This window comes from Oncorhynchus gorbuscha, linkage group LG01 (genome assembly GCF_021184085.1).
Source record: "Oncorhynchus gorbuscha isolate QuinsamMale2020 ecotype Even-year linkage group LG01, OgorEven_v1.0, whole genome shotgun sequence".
In the NCBI taxonomy this organism is placed as follows: Eukaryota; Metazoa; Chordata; class Actinopteri; order Salmoniformes; family Salmonidae; genus Oncorhynchus; species Oncorhynchus gorbuscha.
Window position 1 is genome coordinate 60,702,452 of NC_060173.1, and position 21,009 is coordinate 60,723,460.

Consider the following 21,009-nt stretch of genomic DNA (forward strand, 5'->3'; position numbering starts at 1 on the left):
ACAGTTTTTGAAGTCAAGTCACCCATGAATCAATACGATTAAGTTGAAAGAGAAAGAAAGCGAGAGTTTAAGGAAAGTCTCTGGCTTGGGGGTAGAAGCTGTTTAGAAGCCTGTTGGACCTAGACCTGGCGCTCCGGTACCGCTTGCCGTGCGGTAGCAGAGAGAACATTCTATTCTATTCTATGACTCGGGTGGCTGGAGTCTTTGACAATTTTTTGGGACTTCCTCTGACATCGCCTGGTATTGAGGTCCTGGATGGCAGGAAGCTTGGCCCCAGTAATGTACTGTTGTGACTTGCGGTTGGAGGCCGAGCAGTTGCCATAACAGGTATGTACAAAACTGATAGAGACATACCCCAAGCGACTTACAGGTGTAATCGCAGCAAAAGGTGGCGCTACAAAGTATTAACTTTTAGGGGCTGAATAATTTTGCACGCCCAATTTTTCAGTTTTTGACTTATTAAAAAAGTTTGAAATATCCAATAAATGTCGTTCCACTTCATGATTGTGTCCCATTTGTTGTTGATTCTTCACAAAAAAATACAGTTTTATATCTTTATGTTTGAAGCCTGAAATGTGGCAAAAGGTCGCAAAGTTCAAGGGGGCCGAATACTTTCGCAAGGCACTGTAGGTGGCTGAATTAATAAGGAGATGGGGCATCAGATAGTGTTAGCTTTCTGCCGTGTTTGAGAAATCTGTACAGCTGCCACTGCTATCTTTTTTTTAATGTATTTTTTTAAGGGGTGGATCAGCTTTAATTTTGTGGGTAGATTGTTGCTTCCATCAATGTAATTGTCTGCATCATTTCCAATCCCCCATATATTTTGGGGATAAATATATCCATATACATCCGTACACACACATACAGTCGGGCAAAAAAGTATTTAGTCAGCCACCAATTGTGCAAGTTCTCCCACTTAAAAAGATGAGAGAGGCCTGTAAATTTTCATCATAGGTACACTTCAACTATGACAGACAAAATGAGGATAAAATCCAGAAAATCACATTGTGGGATTTTTTAAGGAATTTATTTGCAAATTATGGTGGAAAATAAGTATTTGGTCACCTACAAACAAGCAAGATTTCTGGCTCTCAGAGACCTGTAACTTCTTCTTTAAGAGGCTCCTCTGTCCTCCATTCGTTACCTGTATTAATGGCACCTGTTTGAACTTGTTATCATGCAATAGGTAAGCAGCTTGGTTTGAAGAAATCAACTGTGGGAGCAATTATTAAGAAATGGAAGACATACAAGACCACTGATAATCTCCCTCGATCTGGGGCTCCATGCAAGATCTCACCCCGTGGGGTCAAAATGATCACGAGAACGGTGAGCAAAAATCCCAGAACCACACGGGGGACCTAGTGAATGACCTGCACAGAGCTGGGACCAAAGTAACAAAAGCCTACCATCAGTAACACACTACGTCGCCAGGGGCTCAAATCCTGCAGTGCCAGACGTGTCCCCCTGCTTAAGCCAGTACATGTCCAAACCCGTCGGAAGTTTTCTAGAGAGCATTTGGATGATCCAGAAGAAGATTGGGAGAATGTCATATGGTCAGATGAAACCAAAATATAACTTTTTGGTAAAAACTCAACTCATCGTGTTTGGAGGACAACAAATGCTGAGTTGCATCCAAAGAACACCATACCTACTGTGAAGCATAGAAAATAGAAAATCTTTGGAGGGAGTTGAAAGTCTGTGTTGCCCAGCAACAGCCCCAAAGCATCACTGCTCTAGAGGAGATCTGCATGGAGGAATGGGCCAAAATACCAGCAACAGTGTGTGAAAACCTTGTGAAGACTTATAGAAAACGTTTGACCTCTGTCATTGCCAACAAAGGGTATATAACAAAGTATTGAGAAGTATTTGGTCAATAACAAAAGTTTATTTTCCATTATAATTTTCAAATAAATAAATTAAAAATCCTACAATGTGATTTTCTGGAGAAAAAAAAACTCATTTTGTCTGTCATAGTTGAAGTGTACCTATTATGAAAATTACAGGCCTCATCTTTTTAAGTGGGAGAACTTGCACAATTGGTGGCTGACTAAATACTTTTTTGCCCCACTGTGTATATATATATATATATATACACACACACACACACACACACACACACGCACACACACACACACACACGCACACACACACACACACACACACACACACACACACACACACACACACACACACACACACACACACACACACACACACACACACACACACACACACACACACACTTTTTTTAGAATATACCTTTATTATTCCCCACAAACCCTACCACCCCTCCCCAAATGGAGTAAACTAATAAACAATAACACTTATGCTTCTATCTTCAGTTTATACATATTATACACATTTTACAGACACAATGTTTTACAATAGTTAGATTTTGTTTGTTTTTAGTCCTTCCTCTATTTCTGATGTCCGTCCAGTTTGATTTCTATTTGTAACTGTGCTATTTCACAAAATTTCTGAACCTATATACATTTTACAAACCCTGTATCTTTTACATTAGTCCCAATTTTTTGGTCCTTAAATGAAATTGATATATGTTTTATTCATCACAATTTTCTTTAACCATTTATGGTCTTTAATGCAGGGCCGACATACAAGTTCCTTACCTTTTCTCCCTTCTACTTGCCTCTTCCATTTTTTGTGGTAATGCTGCAAGTAGTTGGTTGTAATTTTGGGTAGAGCAGACATTTCCATACATCTGTGTTAGCTGTATGTGTGGCATAACTCCACCAGTCCTATTTAATGATATAATTTACAAAAGAATGTTATTGAAAAATGTTATTTTTTAATCAATTAGTATATTTGAGTTTAACCACAATATTAGTTGTATTATTTGTTCTGTCTTTTCAGGTGGATTAAACTGAAATTGCAACTAACTTTCTAATGCTTTTTTTGAAAATAACGATATTTTGGAGATTATTTTGTTTTCAAATAACCCTAAAGTGAGCAGTTGACATCTGAATAAAGGGAAAAAGGCCATTCTTGAACATGGGGAGAGACATTCTTACCAATTTTACAAGAGAACCAGTTTGGATTTAAGTATAACTTTTTTTGTATGACTGAAGCCTTTAGTGAAAGGTCTAATGCATTAATATTTAATCATTTCTGCTCCCTGAATTCATATTCATTATATAATAGGCCCTTTTAATTTTGTTTGGCTTGCCATTCCAAATTAAATGGAATATTTTTTGTTCATATATTTTGAAAAGCAGGTCACTAGGTGTAGGCAAAACCATGAGCAAATAGGTAAACTGTGATATGACTAAAGAGTTAATCTGGGTGATCTTTCCACAAATAGACCGGTATTTTCCTTTCCATGGCAGCAAGATCTTATATATATTTTTGCAAACTTTTTCTATAAAAATGTATTATAGTGAGATCATTTATTTTGTTCAGGATTTCTATGCTGATTATGTCCACATCCCCGTCAAACCATTTTATTGGTAAACTACATGGTAATGTAAAGTTGCATTTTTTTGTGATCCAATACGTAATATAGAAAGTACACTTATCATAATTTGTTTTTAATCCAAGGAGGTTAGCAAAAGTATCTCGATCCTCTGGGTGGCTGTGGAGCGATTCTAATTGTGGTTTTAAAAGAAAACGTGAATCCACAGCGTACAATGACACCGTTGTTTTTAAGCCACGGATTTCTAATCCATTAATATTATTGTTGGATCTCATTTTAACAGCTAACATTTTGATGGCAATAATAAATAGGTATGTTGATAGTGGACAACCTTGTTTTACTCCTCTTGACAGTTTTTAAAACTTTCTGAGATGTAGCCGTTATTTACTATTTTACACCTAGGGTTACTATACATAACTTCAACCCATTTTATATGACATTCTCCAGAATTGGAATAGGCATTGATATATAAACTAGGCATTGATATATAAACTCCAGTCGTAAGTTTATCAAAAGCCTTTTCAAAATTAGCTATGAAAACCAGGCCTGGTTTCCCCGATATTTCATAGTATTCTATTGTTTCAAGTACTTGTCTTATATTTTCTCCAAGGTATCGTCCATGTAAAAAAAACTGATTACGATTAATAATATCTGACAATGCCTTTTTAATTTTATGCGCCAAGCATTTAGTTAGAATGTTTGCATCACAACACTGAAGTTTAAGAGGCCTCCCATTTTGGATTTGATATATACCATTTGGATCCTGTTTCAGTAATAATGAAATCAGACCACCTTGTTGCGTGTCTGATAATCTACCGTTTATATAGGAGTGGTTAAAACATGCTAATAATGGTCCTCTGAGTGTATAAAAAAAGTACTTCCACTGGTATGCCATCCATCCCTGGAGTTTTCCCAACATAGGCTTTAATTGCATCAAGAAGTTCCTCTGTGATTTGGCCTTCACATGAGTCTTTCTGTACAGATGTTAATTTTACATTATTTATAGATCAAAAATTCCATCAATTAGCTTCGGTTAGTGGCGATGGAGGAGACTGAAAAGAAAACATTCTTAAAGTACTTTACTTCTTCTTTCAAAATATAATTTTGTGAATCATGTGTGATTCCATAATTTGTAGCAAGTTTCAATAAAAAAATGTTGGTACCATTTCTATGTTGAAGATTGAAAAATAATTTGGTGCATTTTTTCCCATATTCCATCCAGTTCGCTTTATTTTTTATAATATATATTACACTGGATCTTTCTTGAATAAGTTCCTCCATTTCTTTTTGTTTTTCCTCTTAACTTATTGCCTCTATGGTACAGTTTTTATTGCTATCTAACTGTACCGTTAGTCCTTCAATTTCCTTTGTTAATATGGACTCTCTTGATCTAAAGTGCTTTAGTTTTATAGATGAGTACTGAATTGCATGGCCTCTAAAGGCACAATTAGAACTGTCACATACAATAAGGGGATCTGCTGTACATTATAAATTATTCTGTCCTTGTTATAAACAAGGAATCACCCAGTAGGCTTGATTACATTTCCAATTTCCTCGCCCACGTGGAAATTCTGTAATAGTAATATATATGCCATGTGATGGTCCGACTGCATTCTGTCCCCTATCAACACTTTTTAAACGTTTGGTGCCAGAGAGAATGGCATAAGAAAGTAATCAAGACGACTAGCTTGATTAAGCCTCAGCCATGTATATCTCACAAGGTCAAGGTATTTTATCCACCAATTCCAATATATCCATGGCATTCTTAATTTCTTAAGTGCCATTTCACTTCGGTTACACCAGCCTCATCTCGGGAGTTGATAGGCTTGAAGTCAAAAACAGCGCAATGCTTGACACACAACGAAGAGCTGCTGGCAAAACACACGAAAGTGCTGTTTGAATGAATGTTTACGTACCTGCTTCATCAACCATAACTAGTGATTATGATTGATTGTTTTTTATAAGATAAGTTTAATGCTAGCTAGCAACTTACCTTGGCTTACTGCATTCGCGTAACAGGCGGTCTCCTTGTGGAGTGCAACAACGTTTTTGGAGTGCAACAACGTGGAGTGCAACAACGTTTTTGTGTTGGACTAATTAACTGTAAGGTTGCAAGATTGGATCCCCCGAGCTGACAAGGTGAAAATCTGTCGTTCTGCCCCTGAGCGAGGCAGTTAACCCACCGTTTCTAGGCCATCATTGAAAATAAGAATGTGTTCTTCACTGACTTGCCTAGTTAAATAAAGGTATAAAAACAAAACAAACTTTTTTAATATCTATTAAAAATCGGCAAATCGGCCCCCCAAAATACCCCAATTAATCGGCCATTCCGATTAATCGGTCGACCACTTAGTTTCAATTCTATTTACCAAAATATGTTTGTAAACGTACCAGTAAAAAGTAACATGATGATTGAGTGTCTATATTGCTGTACCATGATATTTGCATTGCTATTAAGTAAGCCTCCAATTGGTCCCCCCTATTCCACCCGCTTAAAGCCCTCCTCATCCCGAGTGTGGTTGTCATCCCAATGCCTGGCAGACCACTCGGATCCCATAGCCCCAGAGAGACCAGGACCCATCCTTCGGAAAAATAGCACACAGTTCCACCCACAAAACAGAAGCAGATCAACCGCCAAATGCATTTCCATCGCCCTCACCTCAATTTGTATTATATATAATTAGCTATTAATAATTGTTGTAATGTAGGCAATTTATGCAAAGGATGTTTACCTCTCACCAGTCTTGCCGTTACCAAAATTACATTATGGCAAGCAATTATTATATTAGCAAACAATTTTTGTGAATCATCCTATATTGTCCCTAACATATTTTACTCCCTCGCAACAGTTGTGGGATACCCACACACACATACACACACACTCAACCCCTTTCCCCAACAACAACCATGGACTCAGATTCTCATCAGTTGCACCACCCCAGAGCCCAACTCAAAAAAGGCTATCTTGATTTCCTTTAGTTTTTTTTCTCACCAGTCTCTGCATGTCCGCCCCCCCCCCTCTTCTCTGAGCAGAGCATCTAGACATGTACAAATGCAACTCTAGAGCCAGTGCTGTTGTTCCTTCAGACAAGCATACATCAAAGTCCTGTTTATTTGCACAATGTCTCTCATTCACATTCGATTGTAAATGTTCTAACTTACCAAAAATGACATTATATGAATAACTCAGTGTGCTGGTTTGCCTGTCTTGGCAATTTAGTTTTGTTTGTGTTCGTAAGCATTTTTAGCTAGCAGCCTCCATAGAAATACGCTATTGCTTGTGCAAATTTTGTTAGTGTTCTGGTAATAGATACCCAGTGGGCTTTTTTGCGTTTTTGGTGCCCCCTTGTGTACTATGCTGGTAATACGTAAATCCCGGGATTAGTGAAGGGACGTTATTAAAATCTGGATACCATCCAATCCTAATTACAAGTCCAGTCCATATTAGCATAGTTACAAGAATACAATGCGTAAAGGTTGTTGGCCGGAGCTTCAAGCAATGTTTTTTTGAAAGTTGATTTAAGGTAACACTCAGTTCCCCTCCAGTCATAATCATTGTTTTTTTAAGGTCGTGAATGATGCATGCTTGGTGCCTCTCATTGTTAGTTTGTGCTCTCTTTTCTAGGCTATTTGACGCTTGGTTTTCTGTCTGAAAGATATTACAATGGTTTTGTTATATTGTGAAGACCAGGGACATGTTGACACGCAACAAAAACAACCGATAAAAACAGAAAATAACCAGGTAGTCCTTCCCTTTTTTCCAGTCTGTTTTCTTCCATTTCTCAACCCTGTGGTCTATGTTGATGTTTAGTAGTTAGTTAGATATTCAGGTCAAAAATGTAGTCTGTTTGGTTGTTAACCAGCTCACTCACTGTTACATGAGTGAGAACTTCACCACTCGAATGCATTCCTGAATTTGCCTGTGTCCAGCCAGTCCTCGTTTCTCTCAGCCAATTGCCAGAAGCCACACCGTTGCCCTGTTCTGGATGCTGTTTATTGTGGTTGTTTGGTTGACGTTGCTGTTTTTTGTTGTCACATATTGCTGTGTTTGTGTTATGCTCTCATGAAGTACACACATACAGGGAGTTTTGGTGCAGGTCAATTCCCTTCCTGGACTACACGAGCAGTCAGTTGTCCTCCTGTTGGGAGTAAACCCCGTTCAATGTGGTGATATATGCATTTTTCACACTATTTTGGGGTTGGAGACAGAGAGACCAACATTCTCAGAGAGGACGTACCAAACACGCATACACACTGATCACCACCAACATACTTCACATGGGGCTCCCGAGTGGCGCTGCGTCACTACAGTTCCTGGTTCGATTCCAGGCTGTATCACATCAGGACGTGATTGTGAGTCCCATAGGGTGGCGCGCAATTGGTCCAGCGTCATCCGGGTTTTGCCGGGGTATGCTGTCATTGTAAATAAGAATTTGTTCTTAACTGACTTGCCTAGTTAAATAAAGGTTAACTTAATACAAAAATGAATAGCCAGACTATTCTGTGTTGTTGACCTTTCAGGAGTATATGTATAAGTACTGTTAATGTACTATGTAAATGCTCCATTTCCCCTCTGCTGATACTGATAATACATTTCTTGAGTATTTCACAGCAGTCGTGTTCATAACAGGCCATTCTGTTTCTCTTTTCTAAATTAATACGTCACTGGAAAATCTAGTAATTATTCAATCATTCGATTGCCATTGTTCTAGTAGTTTTTTCTGGTTCAAAAAGGGGTTTAGTTACAATGGTATTGCCTTGGGGACACCATGTGACTTCTGTTTGAACGAGCGTATTAGACCCCCCCCCCCCCCCACACACACACACCTACATACACACACAACCCACCTGTCTACCTATGTATGTAACCACACAGACTTGGATGAAATACCTAATCCGAGTCCGTGTGGTTCTTCTTTATGAAGATAATCTGTGGCACCACCTCTTCCAGGTGCTAATATGCCTACTTATAATAATATGGTTATTATGTGCTAAAAGAGAGAGGTTTTGTTACTAAAGCCAATTCTAAAGTATAATTTCACCAACTGCAGACATTTCAATGGTGGCACATGCAGTTAAGCAAATTCCTTACTTTAATCTTGAAATATAACTGCGACTTTATTCAGAAAATGTTGACTTTACTCTCAAAATGAATTTATTATTCTCAGAATATATTGCCACTTTATTCAGGAAATTTGATTTCGACTTTATTCTCAAAATATTGGCAACAAAGAAAAGAGAATTCTCTTCACTTGGCCCTAGTAAGTTTTTAGCAGGCTTATATTTAGCCTACGTATGATTTTGCAAGTCCTGAATTCATTGTTTTATTCCTGACTCTTTTGAAATGCAGTGTATTAACCTTAAATTGTGAAACAAGGCTTATTTGGAGAAAACGTAAACAAAATTGACATATACACTACAACACCAAAAGTATGTGGACACCTGCATGTCAAATTTCTCATTCCAAAATCATGAGCATTAATATCGAGTTGGTCCCCCCTTTGCTGCTATAACAGCCTCTACTCTTCTGTGAAGACTTCCACTAGATGTTGGAACATTGCTGCAGGGACTTGCTTCCATTCAGCCACGAGCGTTAGTGAGGTCGGGCACTGATATTAGGCAATTAGGCCAGGTGATCAGTCGGCGTTCCAATTCATCCCAAAGTTGTTAGCTGGAGTTGAGGTCAGGGCTCTGTGCAGGCCCGTCAAGTTCTTCCACACTGATCTCAACAAACCATTTCTGTGTGGACCTCGCTTTGTGCACAGGGGCATTGTCATGCTGAAACAGGAAAGGGCCTTTCCCAATCTGTTGTCACAAAGTTGGAAGCACAGAATTGTCTACAATGTCATTGTATGCTGCAGCGTAAAGGTTTCCCTTCACTGGAACGAAGGCCATTAGTCCTCCACCAAACTTCACTGTTGGCACTCTGCATTGGGGCAGGTAGTGTTTACCTTGGCATCCACCAAACCCAGTTTCATCCATTGGACTGCCAGATGGTGAAGCGTACTTCATCCCTCCAGAGAACGTGTTTCCACTGCTCCAGTCCAATGGCGGCGAGCTTGACACCACTCCAGCCGATAAACAGTTATTGTGCTGATGTTGCTTCCAGAGGTAGTTTGGAACTCGGTAGTGAGTGTTGCAACCAAGGACGCGTTTCAACACTCGCCGGTTCCATTCTGTGAGCTTGTGTGGCCTACCACTTCGCGGCTGAGCTGTTGTTGCTCCTAGACGTTTCCACTTCACAATATAAATGATATTGCCCAGCCCTAACTGCAGGCACACAGGCAGGCAGGTGTGGTAAGCTAGATACTTTAAGCAGATGTAACAGACTGCCCTGCAGCCTAATGCATGGACCAGAGATGGGCTGGTGTAGCGTACCAACTAAATAATGTATAACCCCCTCTGCCCCTGATAGAGAGAGGGAGACTGTGTGTGTGTGTGTGTGTGAGAGGGAGACTGGGTGTGTGTGAGAGGGAGACTGGGTGTGTGTGAGAGGGAGACTGGGTGTGTGTGAGAGGGAGACTGGGTGTGTGAGAGAGGGAGACTGGGTGTGTGAGAGAGGGAGACTGGGTGTGTGAGAGAGGGAGACTGGGTGTGTGAGAGAGGGAGACTGGGTGTGTGAGAGAGGGAGACTGGGTGTGTGAGAGAGGGAGACTGGGTGTGTGAGAGAGGGAGACTGGGTGTGTGAGAGAGGGAGACTGGGTGTGTGTGAGAGGGAGACTGGGTGTGTGTGAGAGGGAGACTGGGTGTGTGTGAGAGGGAGACTGGGTGTGTGTGAGAGGGAGACTGGGTGTGTGTGAGAGGGAGACTGGGTGTGTGTGAGAGGGAGACTGGGTGTGTGTGAGAGGGAGACTGGGTGTGTGTGAGAGGGAGACTGGGTGTGTGTGTGTGTGTGTGTGTGTGTGTGTGTGTGTGTGTGTGTGTGTGTGTGTGTGTGTGTGTGTGTGTGTGTGTGTGTGTGTGTGTGTGTGTGTGTGTGTGTGTGTGTGTGTGTGTGTGTGTGTGTGAGAGAGAGACTGTGAGACTTTGTGTGTGAGAGAGAGACTGTGAGACTTTGTGTGAGAGAGAGAGACTGTCTGAAGCAATACAAACACACACCCTAAGAACAAAAAAGGAACAGCACATTAGAAATCAGCTGGATGTAATTGAGGAATCCATTGAATCAAAACACTTCTGGGAGAATTTGAATAAATTAAACAAACCTCATGAGGAATTGGCTCTCCAAAATGGGGATATGTGGAGAAATCACTTTGCAAACCTCTACAGCAATATAACAAAGAGCCCAGAACAAAAAGATATACAAGAAAAATTACAAATCCTTGAATCAGCAGTCAGACTATCAGAATCCTGTGGATACCCCAATTACAGAAGAAGAATTATTGGAAAAACGATGCACTCTCCAACCCAAAAAGGCCTGTGGTGCTGATGGTATTTTAAATGAAATGATCAAATATACAGACCACATATTCAAATTGGCTATACTCAAACTCTTCAACATTATCCTCGCTGCAGGTATTTTCCCCGATATTTGGAACCAGGGATTGATCACACGATCTATAAAAATGGAGACAAATTTGACCCAAATAATTACAGCTGAATTTGTGTTAACAGCAACTTGGGGAAAATTCTCTGCAGTATTATAAATAGCAGACTACAACATTTCCTTGACGAACACAACGTCCTGAGCAGAAGCCAGATTGGATTTCTAAACAACTATCATACAACAGACCACATTTACACCCTCCACACTCTAATTGATCAATAAGTACACCAAAACAAAGGCAAAATCTACTTGTGTTTTGTAGATTTCAAGAAAGTATTTGATTCAATTTGGCACAAAGGTCTTTTTTATAAACCAATAGAAAGTGGTATAGGGGGGGAAAACATATGATTTTATTAAATCAATATGTACACTAAAAACAAATATGTGGTTAAAATTGGCAACAAGCAAACAGACTTCTTCTCTCAGGGACGGGGAGTGAAACAGGGCTGCCCAATAAGTCCAACACTATTTAACATCTACATTAATGAATTGGCAAAAACATTAGAAGAATCGGCCGCACCTGGTATCACCCTACACAACACTGAAATAAAGTGTCTGCTGTATGCAGATGACCTGGTGCTGCTGTCTCCCACTAAAGAGGGGTTACAGCAGCACCTAGATCGTCTTCACAGGTTCTGTCAGACCTGGGCTCTGACCGTTTACCTAAAAAACAACAAATATAATGATATTCCAAAAAAGGTCCGGAAATAAGGATGACAAATATAAATTCTATTTGGACACAGTTCTATTAGAACACAGCAAAAACTACACATATCTAGGACTAAATATCAGCAACACAGGTAGCTTTCACATTGGTGTTGAATGACCTGAGAAACAAAGCAAGAAGAGCATTCTATGCCATTTAAAAGGAACATCAAAATCCCAATTAGAATCTGGCTCAATTTTTAAAAAATCAGTTATAGAACCAATTGCTCTATATGGCAGTGTAGTGCTGAGTTTTGCAAGACTGTATTGCAAGTGCAAAGAAAAACTCAAAATAACACATGTAGAGCAGAATTGGGCCAATACCTCCTCCTCATTCGAATAGAAAAAAGAGCCATCAAATTTTACAACCATCTAAAAACAAGTGACCCCAAAACATTCCATCACACAGCTCTACAATTTCAAAAGATGAAACAAGAGAAGATTACCCTCAGCCAGCTGGTTCTGAGGCTCAGTTCACCAACCCTAACCAACCCCATAGAGCCTCAGGACAGCACACAAAATCTGGCCCAACCAAATCATCACAAAATAAACATAAAAATATATCACCTATTGGAAAGACACAACAAAAAATCCAAGTGAACTTCAATGCTATTTGGCTCCAAACAGACAGTACATGGTGCCAGACTATCTGACCACTGTGACTGATAGAAAACTGAGGAAAACATTGACTAGGTACAGACTCCGTGAGCACAGTCTGGCTATAGACACCAGTCGTCACAGACAAACCTGGCTGCCCAGAGAGGATAGGCTGTGCTCTCTCTGCTCCAGGGGAGAGGTAGAGACAGAGCTGCATTTCCTATTACACTGTGACAAATACTCAGACCTAAGAGAGTATTTCTTTCCCAAAATTATAATTCAATACAAAGAATTTGAAACTATATAGTAGTGGACATAATGTATTGTTATTTTCATTCATATTGTTGTTGTTAATGGTAATCCCATGTCCACTGCTACTATTATTATTGCTGTTGGTACCACCATTTATTTATATAATATATATATTATTTTTTTCGATATGTATACTTTGACAATGTAAGTAATAATGAACTTGGATATGTCAATAAAGTAAATTGAATTGACTGTCTGTGAGAGAGAGACTGTTTGTGAAAGAGAGAGAGACTGTGAGAGAGAGAGAGACTGTCTGTGAGAGAGGGAGAGAGACTGTCTGTGAGAGAGGGAGTGAGACTGTCTGTGAGAGAGGGAGTGAGGGAGAGAGACTGTCTGTGAGAGAGGGAGAGAGACTGTCTGTGAGAGAGGGAGAGAGACTGTCTGAGAGATAGGGAGAGAGACTGTGAGAGATAGGGAGAGACACTGTCTGAGAGATAGGGAGAGAGACTGTCTGAGAGATAGGGAGAGACACTGTCTGAGAGATAGGGAGAGAGACTGTCTGTGAGATAGGGAGAGAGACTGTCTGAGAGATAGGGAGAGAGACTGTCTGAGAGATAGGGAGAGAGACTGTCTGAGAGATAGGGAGAGAGACTGTCTGAGAGATAGGGAGAGAGACTGTCTGTGAGAGAGGAGAGACTGTCTGTGAGAGATAGTCTTGCTCTCTCTGACAATCTGTCTGTGAGAGAGCGAGAGACTGTCTGTGAGAGCGAGAGACTGTTTGTGTGTGAGCGAGAGAGAGGGGATGTGTCTGTGAGAGAGAGAGACTGTCTGTGTGTGTGTGTGTGAGAGAGAGAGACTGTCTGTGTGAGAGAGAGACTGTCTGTGTGAGAGAGAGAATGTCTGTGAGAGAGAGAGACTGTGAAGGAGCGAGAGAGAGAGAGAGAGAGAGAGACTGTGTGTGAGAGAGAGAGACTGTGTGAGAGAGAGAGAGACTGTCTGAGGGAGAGGGAAACTGTGTGAGCGAGAGAGAGAGAGTGTCTGAGGGAGAGGGAAACTGTGTGAGCGAGAGAGAGAGTGTGTGTGTGTGTGTGTGTGTGTGTGTGTGTGTGTGTGTGTGTGTGTGTGTGTGTGTGTGTGTGTGTGTGTGTGTGTGTGTGTGTGTGTGTGTGTGTGTGTGTGTGTGTGTGTGTGTGTGTGTGTGGTGTGTGTGTGAGAGAGACTGTCTTTGTGTGTGAGAGAGAGACTGTCTTTGTGTGTGAGAGAGAGCATGTCTGTGAGAGAGAGAGGATGTCTGTGAGAGAGAGAGGATGTCTGTGAGAGAGAGAGGTTGTAATTGGGAGAGAGACTGTTGTGGGAGGAGAGAGAGAGAGACTGTCTGACTTATTGGGAAACACAAGCATAAAGCAAAATACAGTGCTATCTGGCCCTAAATCGACAGTACACCGTGGCTAACTATTTGACCATGGTTACTGATCAAAACCTTGACAAAGTACAGACTCAGTGAGCACAGCCTTGCCATTGAGAAGGGTAGACACAGGAAAACCTGGCTCCCTGTAGAGGAAAGGCTGTGCAACCACAGCAGAACCTGAGACAGAGCTGCATTTCCTGACAAAATATTGAAAATATAAAACAATTAGAGGGTGTCATTTCCCCGAATTTGAAACCCTTATTCAAGGTTTGAAAGACCTCTCTAATGAGGATAGGCTACCCGTCCTGTTGGGGGAGGACGCAGAGAGCTGTGGGTTGGCAGCGCACTACATTGCTGCCTGTCATAAGATGAGGGACAGTGTCTGACAGACCAATCAACCTTCACCTACTGTATGCTTATTGTTACTGTTCAATGTATGGTTATTTTGACCCTTGGTTATTGTTGTTACTGTTGTCCCGTTGACAATTTTGATTCTCCTTTTTATGTTGTAAATATCCAAAATAAGCTTTGGCAATACGTACATTGTTACGTCATTCCAATAAAGTGAATTGTATTGACTGTCTGTGTGAGAGAGACTGCCTGTGTGAGAGAGACTGTCTGTGTGAGAGAGACTGTCTGTGTGAGAGAGACTGTCTGTGTGAGAGAGACTGTCTGTGTCTGAGAGAGTGTCTTGTCAGAGAGAGAGAGAGTCTGTATGTGTGAGAGAGAGACTGTCTGTGTCTGAGAGAGATGGAGAGAGAGAGACTGTCTGTGTCTGAGAGAGAGAGAGACTGTGTCTGGGAGAGAGAAAGACTGTCTGTGTCTGGGAGAGAGAGAGACTGTCTGTGTCTGGGAGAGAGAGAGACTGTCTGTGTCTGGGAGAGAGAGAGACTGTCTGTGTCTGGGAGAGAGAGAGAGAGAGACTGTCTGTGTCTGGGAGAGAGAGAGAGAGAGACTGTCTGTGTCTGGGAGAGAGAGAGAGAGACTGTCTGTGTCTGGGAGAGAGAGACTGTCTGTGTCTGGGAGAGAGAGAGAGACTGTCTGTGTCTGGGAGAGAGAGAGACTGTCTGTGTCTGGGAGAGAGAGAGACTGTCTGTGTCTGGGAGAGAGAAAGACTGTGTGTCTGGGAGAGAGAGAGAGACTGTCTGTGTCTGGGAGAGAGAGAGACTGTCTGTGTCTGGGAGAGAGAGAGACTGTCTGTGTCTGGGAGAGAGAGAGACTGTGTCTGGGAGAGAGAGACTGTGTCTGGGAGAGAGAGAGACTCTGTGTCTGGGAGAGAGAGAGACTCTGTGTCTGGGAGAGAGAGACTGTCTGTGTCTGGGAGAGAGAGACTGTCTGTGTCTGGGAGAGAGAGAGAGACTGTCTGTGTCTGGGAGAGAGAGAGACTGTCTGTGTCTGGGAGAGAGAAAGACTGTCTGTGTCTGGGAGAGAGAGAGACTGTCTGTGTCTGGGAGAGAGAGAGAGACTGTCTGTGTCTGGGAGAGAGAAAGACTGTCTGTGTCTGGGAGAGAGAGAGAGACTGTCTGTGTCTGGGAGAGAGAGAGAGACTGTCTGTGTCTGGGAGAGAGAGAGAGACTGTCTGTGTCTGGGAGAGAGAGAGAGACTGTCTGTGTCTGGGAGAGAGAGAGTCTGTCTGTGTCTGGGAGAGAGAGAGACTGTGTCTGGGAGAGAGAGACTGTGTCTGGGAGAGAGAGACTGTGTCTGGGAGAGAGAGACTCTGTGTCTGGGAGAGAGAGACTCTGTGTCTGGGAGAGAGAGACTCTGTGTCTGGGAGAGAGAGAGACTCTGTGTCTGGGAGAGAGAGAGACTCTGTGTCTGGGAGAGAGACTGTGTCTGGGAGGAGAGAGACTGTGTCTGGGAGAGAGAGAGATGTCTGAGAGAGAGAGACTGTCTGTGTCTGGGAGAGAGAGAGACTGTCTGGGAGTGAGAGAGAGAGAGACTGTCTGGGAGTGAGAGAGAGACTGTCTGGGAGTGAGAGAGAGAGAGACTGTCTGGGTGTGGGAGAGAGAGACACTCTGTGTCTGGGAGAGAGAGACACTGTCTGTCTGGGAGAGAGAGACACTGTCTGTCTGGGAGAGAGAGACACTGTCTGTCTGGGAGAGAGAGACACTGTCTGTGTCTGGGAGAGAGAGACACTGTCTGTGTCTGGGAGAGAGAGACACTGTCTGTGTCTGGGAGAGAGAGACACTGTCTGTGTCTGGGAGAGAGAGAGAGAGAGACTGTCTGTGTCTGGGAGAGAGAGAGAGACTGTCTGTGTGGGAGAGAGAGACAGTCTCTGTCTGTGAGAGAGACTGTCTGTGAGAGAGACTGTCTGTGAGAGAGAGTCTGTCTGGGAGAGAGAGAGACTGTCTGTGTCTGGGAGAGAGAGAGACTGTCTGTGTCTGGGAGAGAGAGAGACTGTCTGTGTCTGGGAGAGAGAGAGACTGTCTGTGTCTGGGAGAGAGAGAGACTGTCTGTGTCTGGGAGAGAGAGAGACTGTCTGTGTCTGGGAGAGAGAGAGACTGTCTGTGTCTGGGACAGAGAGAGACTGTCTGTGTCTGGGAGAGAGAGAGACTGTCTGTGTCTGGGAGAGAGAGAGACTGTCTGTGTCTGGGAGAGAGAGAGACTGTCTGTGTCTGGGAGAGAGAGACTGTATGTGTCTGGGAGAGAGAGACTGTATGTGTCTGGGAGAGAGAGACTATGTGTCTGGGAGAGAGAGAGACTGTATGTGTCTGGGACAGAGAGAGACTGTCTGTGTCTGGGAGAGAGAGACTGTCTGTGTCTGAGAGAGAGAGATGTCAGAGAGAGAGACTGTCTGTGTCTGAGAGAGAGAGATGTCAGAGAGAGAGACTGTCTGTGTCTGGGAGAGAGAGAGAGACTGTATGTGTCTGGGAGAGAGAGAGACTGTATGTGTCTGGGAGAGAGAGAGACTGTATGTGTCTGGGAGAGAGAGAGACTGTATGTGTCTGGGAGAGAGAGAGACTGTCTGTGTCTGGGAGAGAGAGAGACTGTCTGTGTCTGGGAGAGAGAGAGACTGTCTGTGTCTGGGAGAGAGAGAGACTGTCTGTGTCTGGGAGAGAGAGACTGTCTGTTTGTGAGAGAGAGACAGTCTGTGTCTGTGAGAGAGAGACAGTCTGTGTCTGTGAGAGAGAGAGTCTGTCTGTGAGAGAGAGTCTGTCTGTGAGAGAGAGTCTGTCTGTGAGAGAGAGTCTGTCTGGGAGAGAGAGTCTGTCTGGGAGAGAGAGAGTCTGTCTGGGAGAGAGAGAGTCTGTCTGGGAGAGAGAGAGTCTGTCTGGGAGAGAGAGAGTCTGTCTGGGAGAGAGAGAGTCTGTCTGGGAGAGAGAGTCTGTCTGGGAGAGAGAGTCTGTCTGTGAGAGAGAGTCTGTCTGTGAGAGAGAGTCTGTCTGGGAGAGAGAGAGTCTGTCTGGGAGAGAGAGAGTCTGTCTGGGAGAGAGAGAGTCTGTCTGGGAGAGAGAGAGTCTGTCTGGGAGAGAGAGAGTCTGTCTGGGAGAGAGAGAGTGTCTGGGAGAGAGAGAGAGAGTCTATCTGGGAGAGAGAGAGAGAGAGTCTGTCTTGGAGAGAGAGAGAGAGAGTCTGTCTTGGAGAGAGAGAGAGAGAGAGTCTGTCTGGGAGAGAGAGAGAGAGAGTCTGTCTGGGAGAGAGAGAGAGAGAGTCTGTCTGGGAGAGAGAGAGAGAGTCTGTCTGGGAGAGAGAGAGAGAGTCTGTCTGGGACAGAGAGAGAGACTATGTGTCTGGGACAGAGAGAGAGAGTCTGTCTGGGACAGAGAGAGAGACTCTCCTTGTCTGTGAGAGAGAGAGACTATGTGTCTGGGACAGAGAGAGAGACTTTGTCTGTGAGAGAAAGAGAGAAAGATGTCAGAGAGAGAGAGACTGTCTGTGTCTGGGAGAGAGGGAGACTGTCTGTCTGGGAGAGAGAGAGACTATGTTTGTGAGAGAGAGACAGTCTGTGTCTGTCAGAGAGAGACAGTCTGTGTCTGTCAGAGAGAGACAGTCTGTGTCTGTCAGAGAGAGACAGTCTGTCTGGGAGAGAGAGTCTGTCTGGGAGAGAGAGTCTGTCTGGGAGAGAGACTGTCTGTGTCTGGGACAGAGAGAGACTGTCTGTCTGGGACAGAGAGAGACTGTCTGTGTCTGGGACAGAGAGAGACTGTCTGTCTGGGACAGAGAGAGACTGTCTGTGTCTGGGACAGAGAGAGACTGTCGTGTCTGGGACAGGGAGAGACTGTCGTGTCTGGGACAGGGAGAGACTGTCGTGTCTGGGACAGGGAGAGACTGTCGTGTCTGGGACAGGGAGAGACTGTCGTGTCTGGGACAGGGAGAGACTGTCTGTGTCTGGGACAGGGAGAGACTGTCTGTGTCTGGGACAGAGACTGTCTGTGTCTGGGACAGAGACTGTCTGTGTCTGGGACAGAGAGACTGTCTGTGTCTGGGACAGAGAGACTGTCTGTGTCTGGGAGAGAGAGAGACTGTCTGTGTCTGGGAGAGAGACAGCTTTGGTGATAGAGAAAGGAGTTGGAAAAAGTCTGTCTACAGTCTATAGCACGCAAACATTTGTGTGTAACACCTCATGGGCCCTGTCTTGTCGGCTAAGTGAGTAGAGACCAAGGGCTTAGGGGAAAAGGGGTTGGTGGCAAGTTGCCATTTCTAACCCTCTCCCTCTGTGTCTCCAGTTGCAGCAGCAGACATTTGAGTTCCCTGACATCTTCACCGAGAAGGATGTGAAGTCAGCCGAGGGCTCGGTGGAGGAGATGCAGGAGAAGTTCATGGAGGATGAGAAACAGAGGCAGAAACCGGACCTTCGCAGGGGAGGGGTCACAGAGTGGTTCGGCCTCTAGAGAGAGAGTTTGTGTGTTAGGAGATATGCACTGCTGGTGTGTGGGTTTGTTTGTGAGAGAGTGTTAATATTGTGTGTCATCATGTACAGACTTTTATCTGCAACAAGTGCGTTTGGTGGAAACACCACAGATGGGAAAATTTGCATATTTTCTTTATGCAGATTTTTGAATTTTCGTATGAAAATCTGTCGCCAATTGGATGGAAACCTAGCTACTGTCATTGAACATGTGACCAATAGCTGTTCAGACATAATATTAATTAGTGAAATACAACGGAAAATAATTCAAATACAGTTTTTCAACATCTGAGACGTTCTCTATTGTCAGGTAACACCACTTATACCAGTGTTAACCGACCCTCGTCCTGGAGAACATAATGGGTATCCAGGACACACCCGATTCAACAAGCCACTCTTTTGATGAGAGTAGCTGAATCCTGCTGATTAACTGTCAAATCAGTGGCACCCCCAAAACCCTGCACCCCCAGTAGTTTTCAAACAGGAGGGTCGTCCACCTCTCCCTGACCGAGAAGGCTACTGTGTGGGAATGTGTTTTCAGTTCACCGCAATATGTCTGTGTGAGTGTTTTACTGTGAACTACTGTACAAGGAAAAGCTAATAAAAAGTAACTTGTCAACCCTCTGCTTACTGTTACATTTACTCTCTTTACTCTCTTTAGTCTACCACTGCTGTGTTTTTCCTTGGACTGGGCACTTCCAGTACCACGCTCCACACACACACAGTCCCATACAGCACGGTGGTGCCAAAGTGGTCCAGTTATTGTGATAAAGTAATGAGCTGTGCTACGAGCTGGCAACGGACCAGAAGGATGAAAGCCGACTTACGGTAATAGGGCCTTAATAGGGTCCTTAAGGGAGGGTCAGGGTATGCGTCCCAAACGGCACCCTATTTTCCATGTAAGTGCACCCATAAGGCTCTGGTCGAGATGAGTGCACTATATAAGGAGGTGGATGCCGTTTGGGACAGAGCCGGGGTATACTCTCCCAAGGCTGTCTAAGAACTGCCATTGTGGGATAAACCCAGGACCTTACTGAAACTGTCCTCCAGCCGTGACCACAAAATGGCAGCGTGTCCATGTGGGTTCCAGTCCTTCATACCTCAGTCCTCTGACCACACCGAGCCAACCGGACTATCGCCAGGGAGAATGTCAATATTGATCCTGTTGGCCATTGTGTTGTGCCTGGAACCACACACCCCCTGCGTAGCTATAAAACTATTTGATTTAGAACAAAACAAGCCCCCACAAAACTTTCTCCATCTCTTTCTCTCTCTGTCACGCTTTTTCTTCCACCTCATCTCTCCCTGGTCGTCCAGAGAAGCAGCTGTAGAGGGAAAGAGAGAGCAAGCCCAAATTCCCCTCTGCTCTCCTCACCTCCTGAAGAGACCCCACATGAAAGTTGGGAAATCTAGCTCTGGTGTTTGCCAAGCAACTATGTCTCCCTCCTCCCTTCCTCCCCTCCCTCCCCATACCCAATAAAACACTGGGAGCACAATGCATTTCCCCCAGCAGTGCAGCAGTGTCTGCAGCAATACTACTTTCCCTGTTTGTTCACATAGTGTTCTTCCTGCCTGTCAGGAGGCTACAGGGCTTGGTGTGAGGAGAGGGAGGGGGGGAGAGGGGGGGTGATGGATAGGATGGAGGGGAAAGATGGGGCCATGTAGAGGGTTTGAAGTTCTCTTCCCTCCCCTTCACATAAGACGTGGTAGTCCTGATACTGAGTGAGAGAGAGAACAGTGTGAATGAGATAGGAAGGGGTAGAGAGAAAGAGAGATGGAGTATAGTGGAAGAGGAAGCCAGTGGAATGAGGTTAGTGTTTGAGAAAGAGAGGGAGGAGGATACTGAGAGAGGCTTTTTCAGTTTACTCAACTTTTTGAGTTAAACTTTTGTTGCGTTTTGCAACTAAACAGGATTATTTGTTTCTCTGAAACGAAACCATCGTGATATATTTCAAAGTAATACATGTCTTTGTACAACCCTATTTCATGATTGGATGGTAAAAAAAAACAACTTTAAACAATAAAAGCTCATTTACCAACATTTCTCAAAATCTATTTATAGCATTTTGGAATGATACTTTATTTAATCTACACAATACATAATATCTGAACATTTTGCAAATGTCCATTCTGAATGTCCATTGCCCCAGGTGTACGTAATCAAGTCAAATAAATTAACCAATTATATTTTGTACAGATAAGTTGTGACACACAGCTACTGTATG

General features: G+C 43.5%; 1 protein-coding gene across 1 annotated transcript in view; it reads left to right on the top strand.

Moving 5' to 3' along the window:
- mrpl23 (mitochondrial ribosomal protein L23) overlaps nucleotides 1–19,405 on the top strand; it is a 107,254-nt gene extending 87,849 nt beyond the window's left edge. The window contains exon 5 of the mRNA XM_046357931.1: nucleotides 18,603–19,405. Coding sequence (XP_046213887.1) covers nucleotides 18,603–18,767 — 165 coding nt within the window. The 3' untranslated portion in view covers nucleotides 18,768–19,405. The remainder of the gene's footprint in view (nucleotides 1–18,602) is intronic.
- The last annotated feature ends 1,604 nt before the right edge of the window (nucleotides 19,406–21,009 follow it).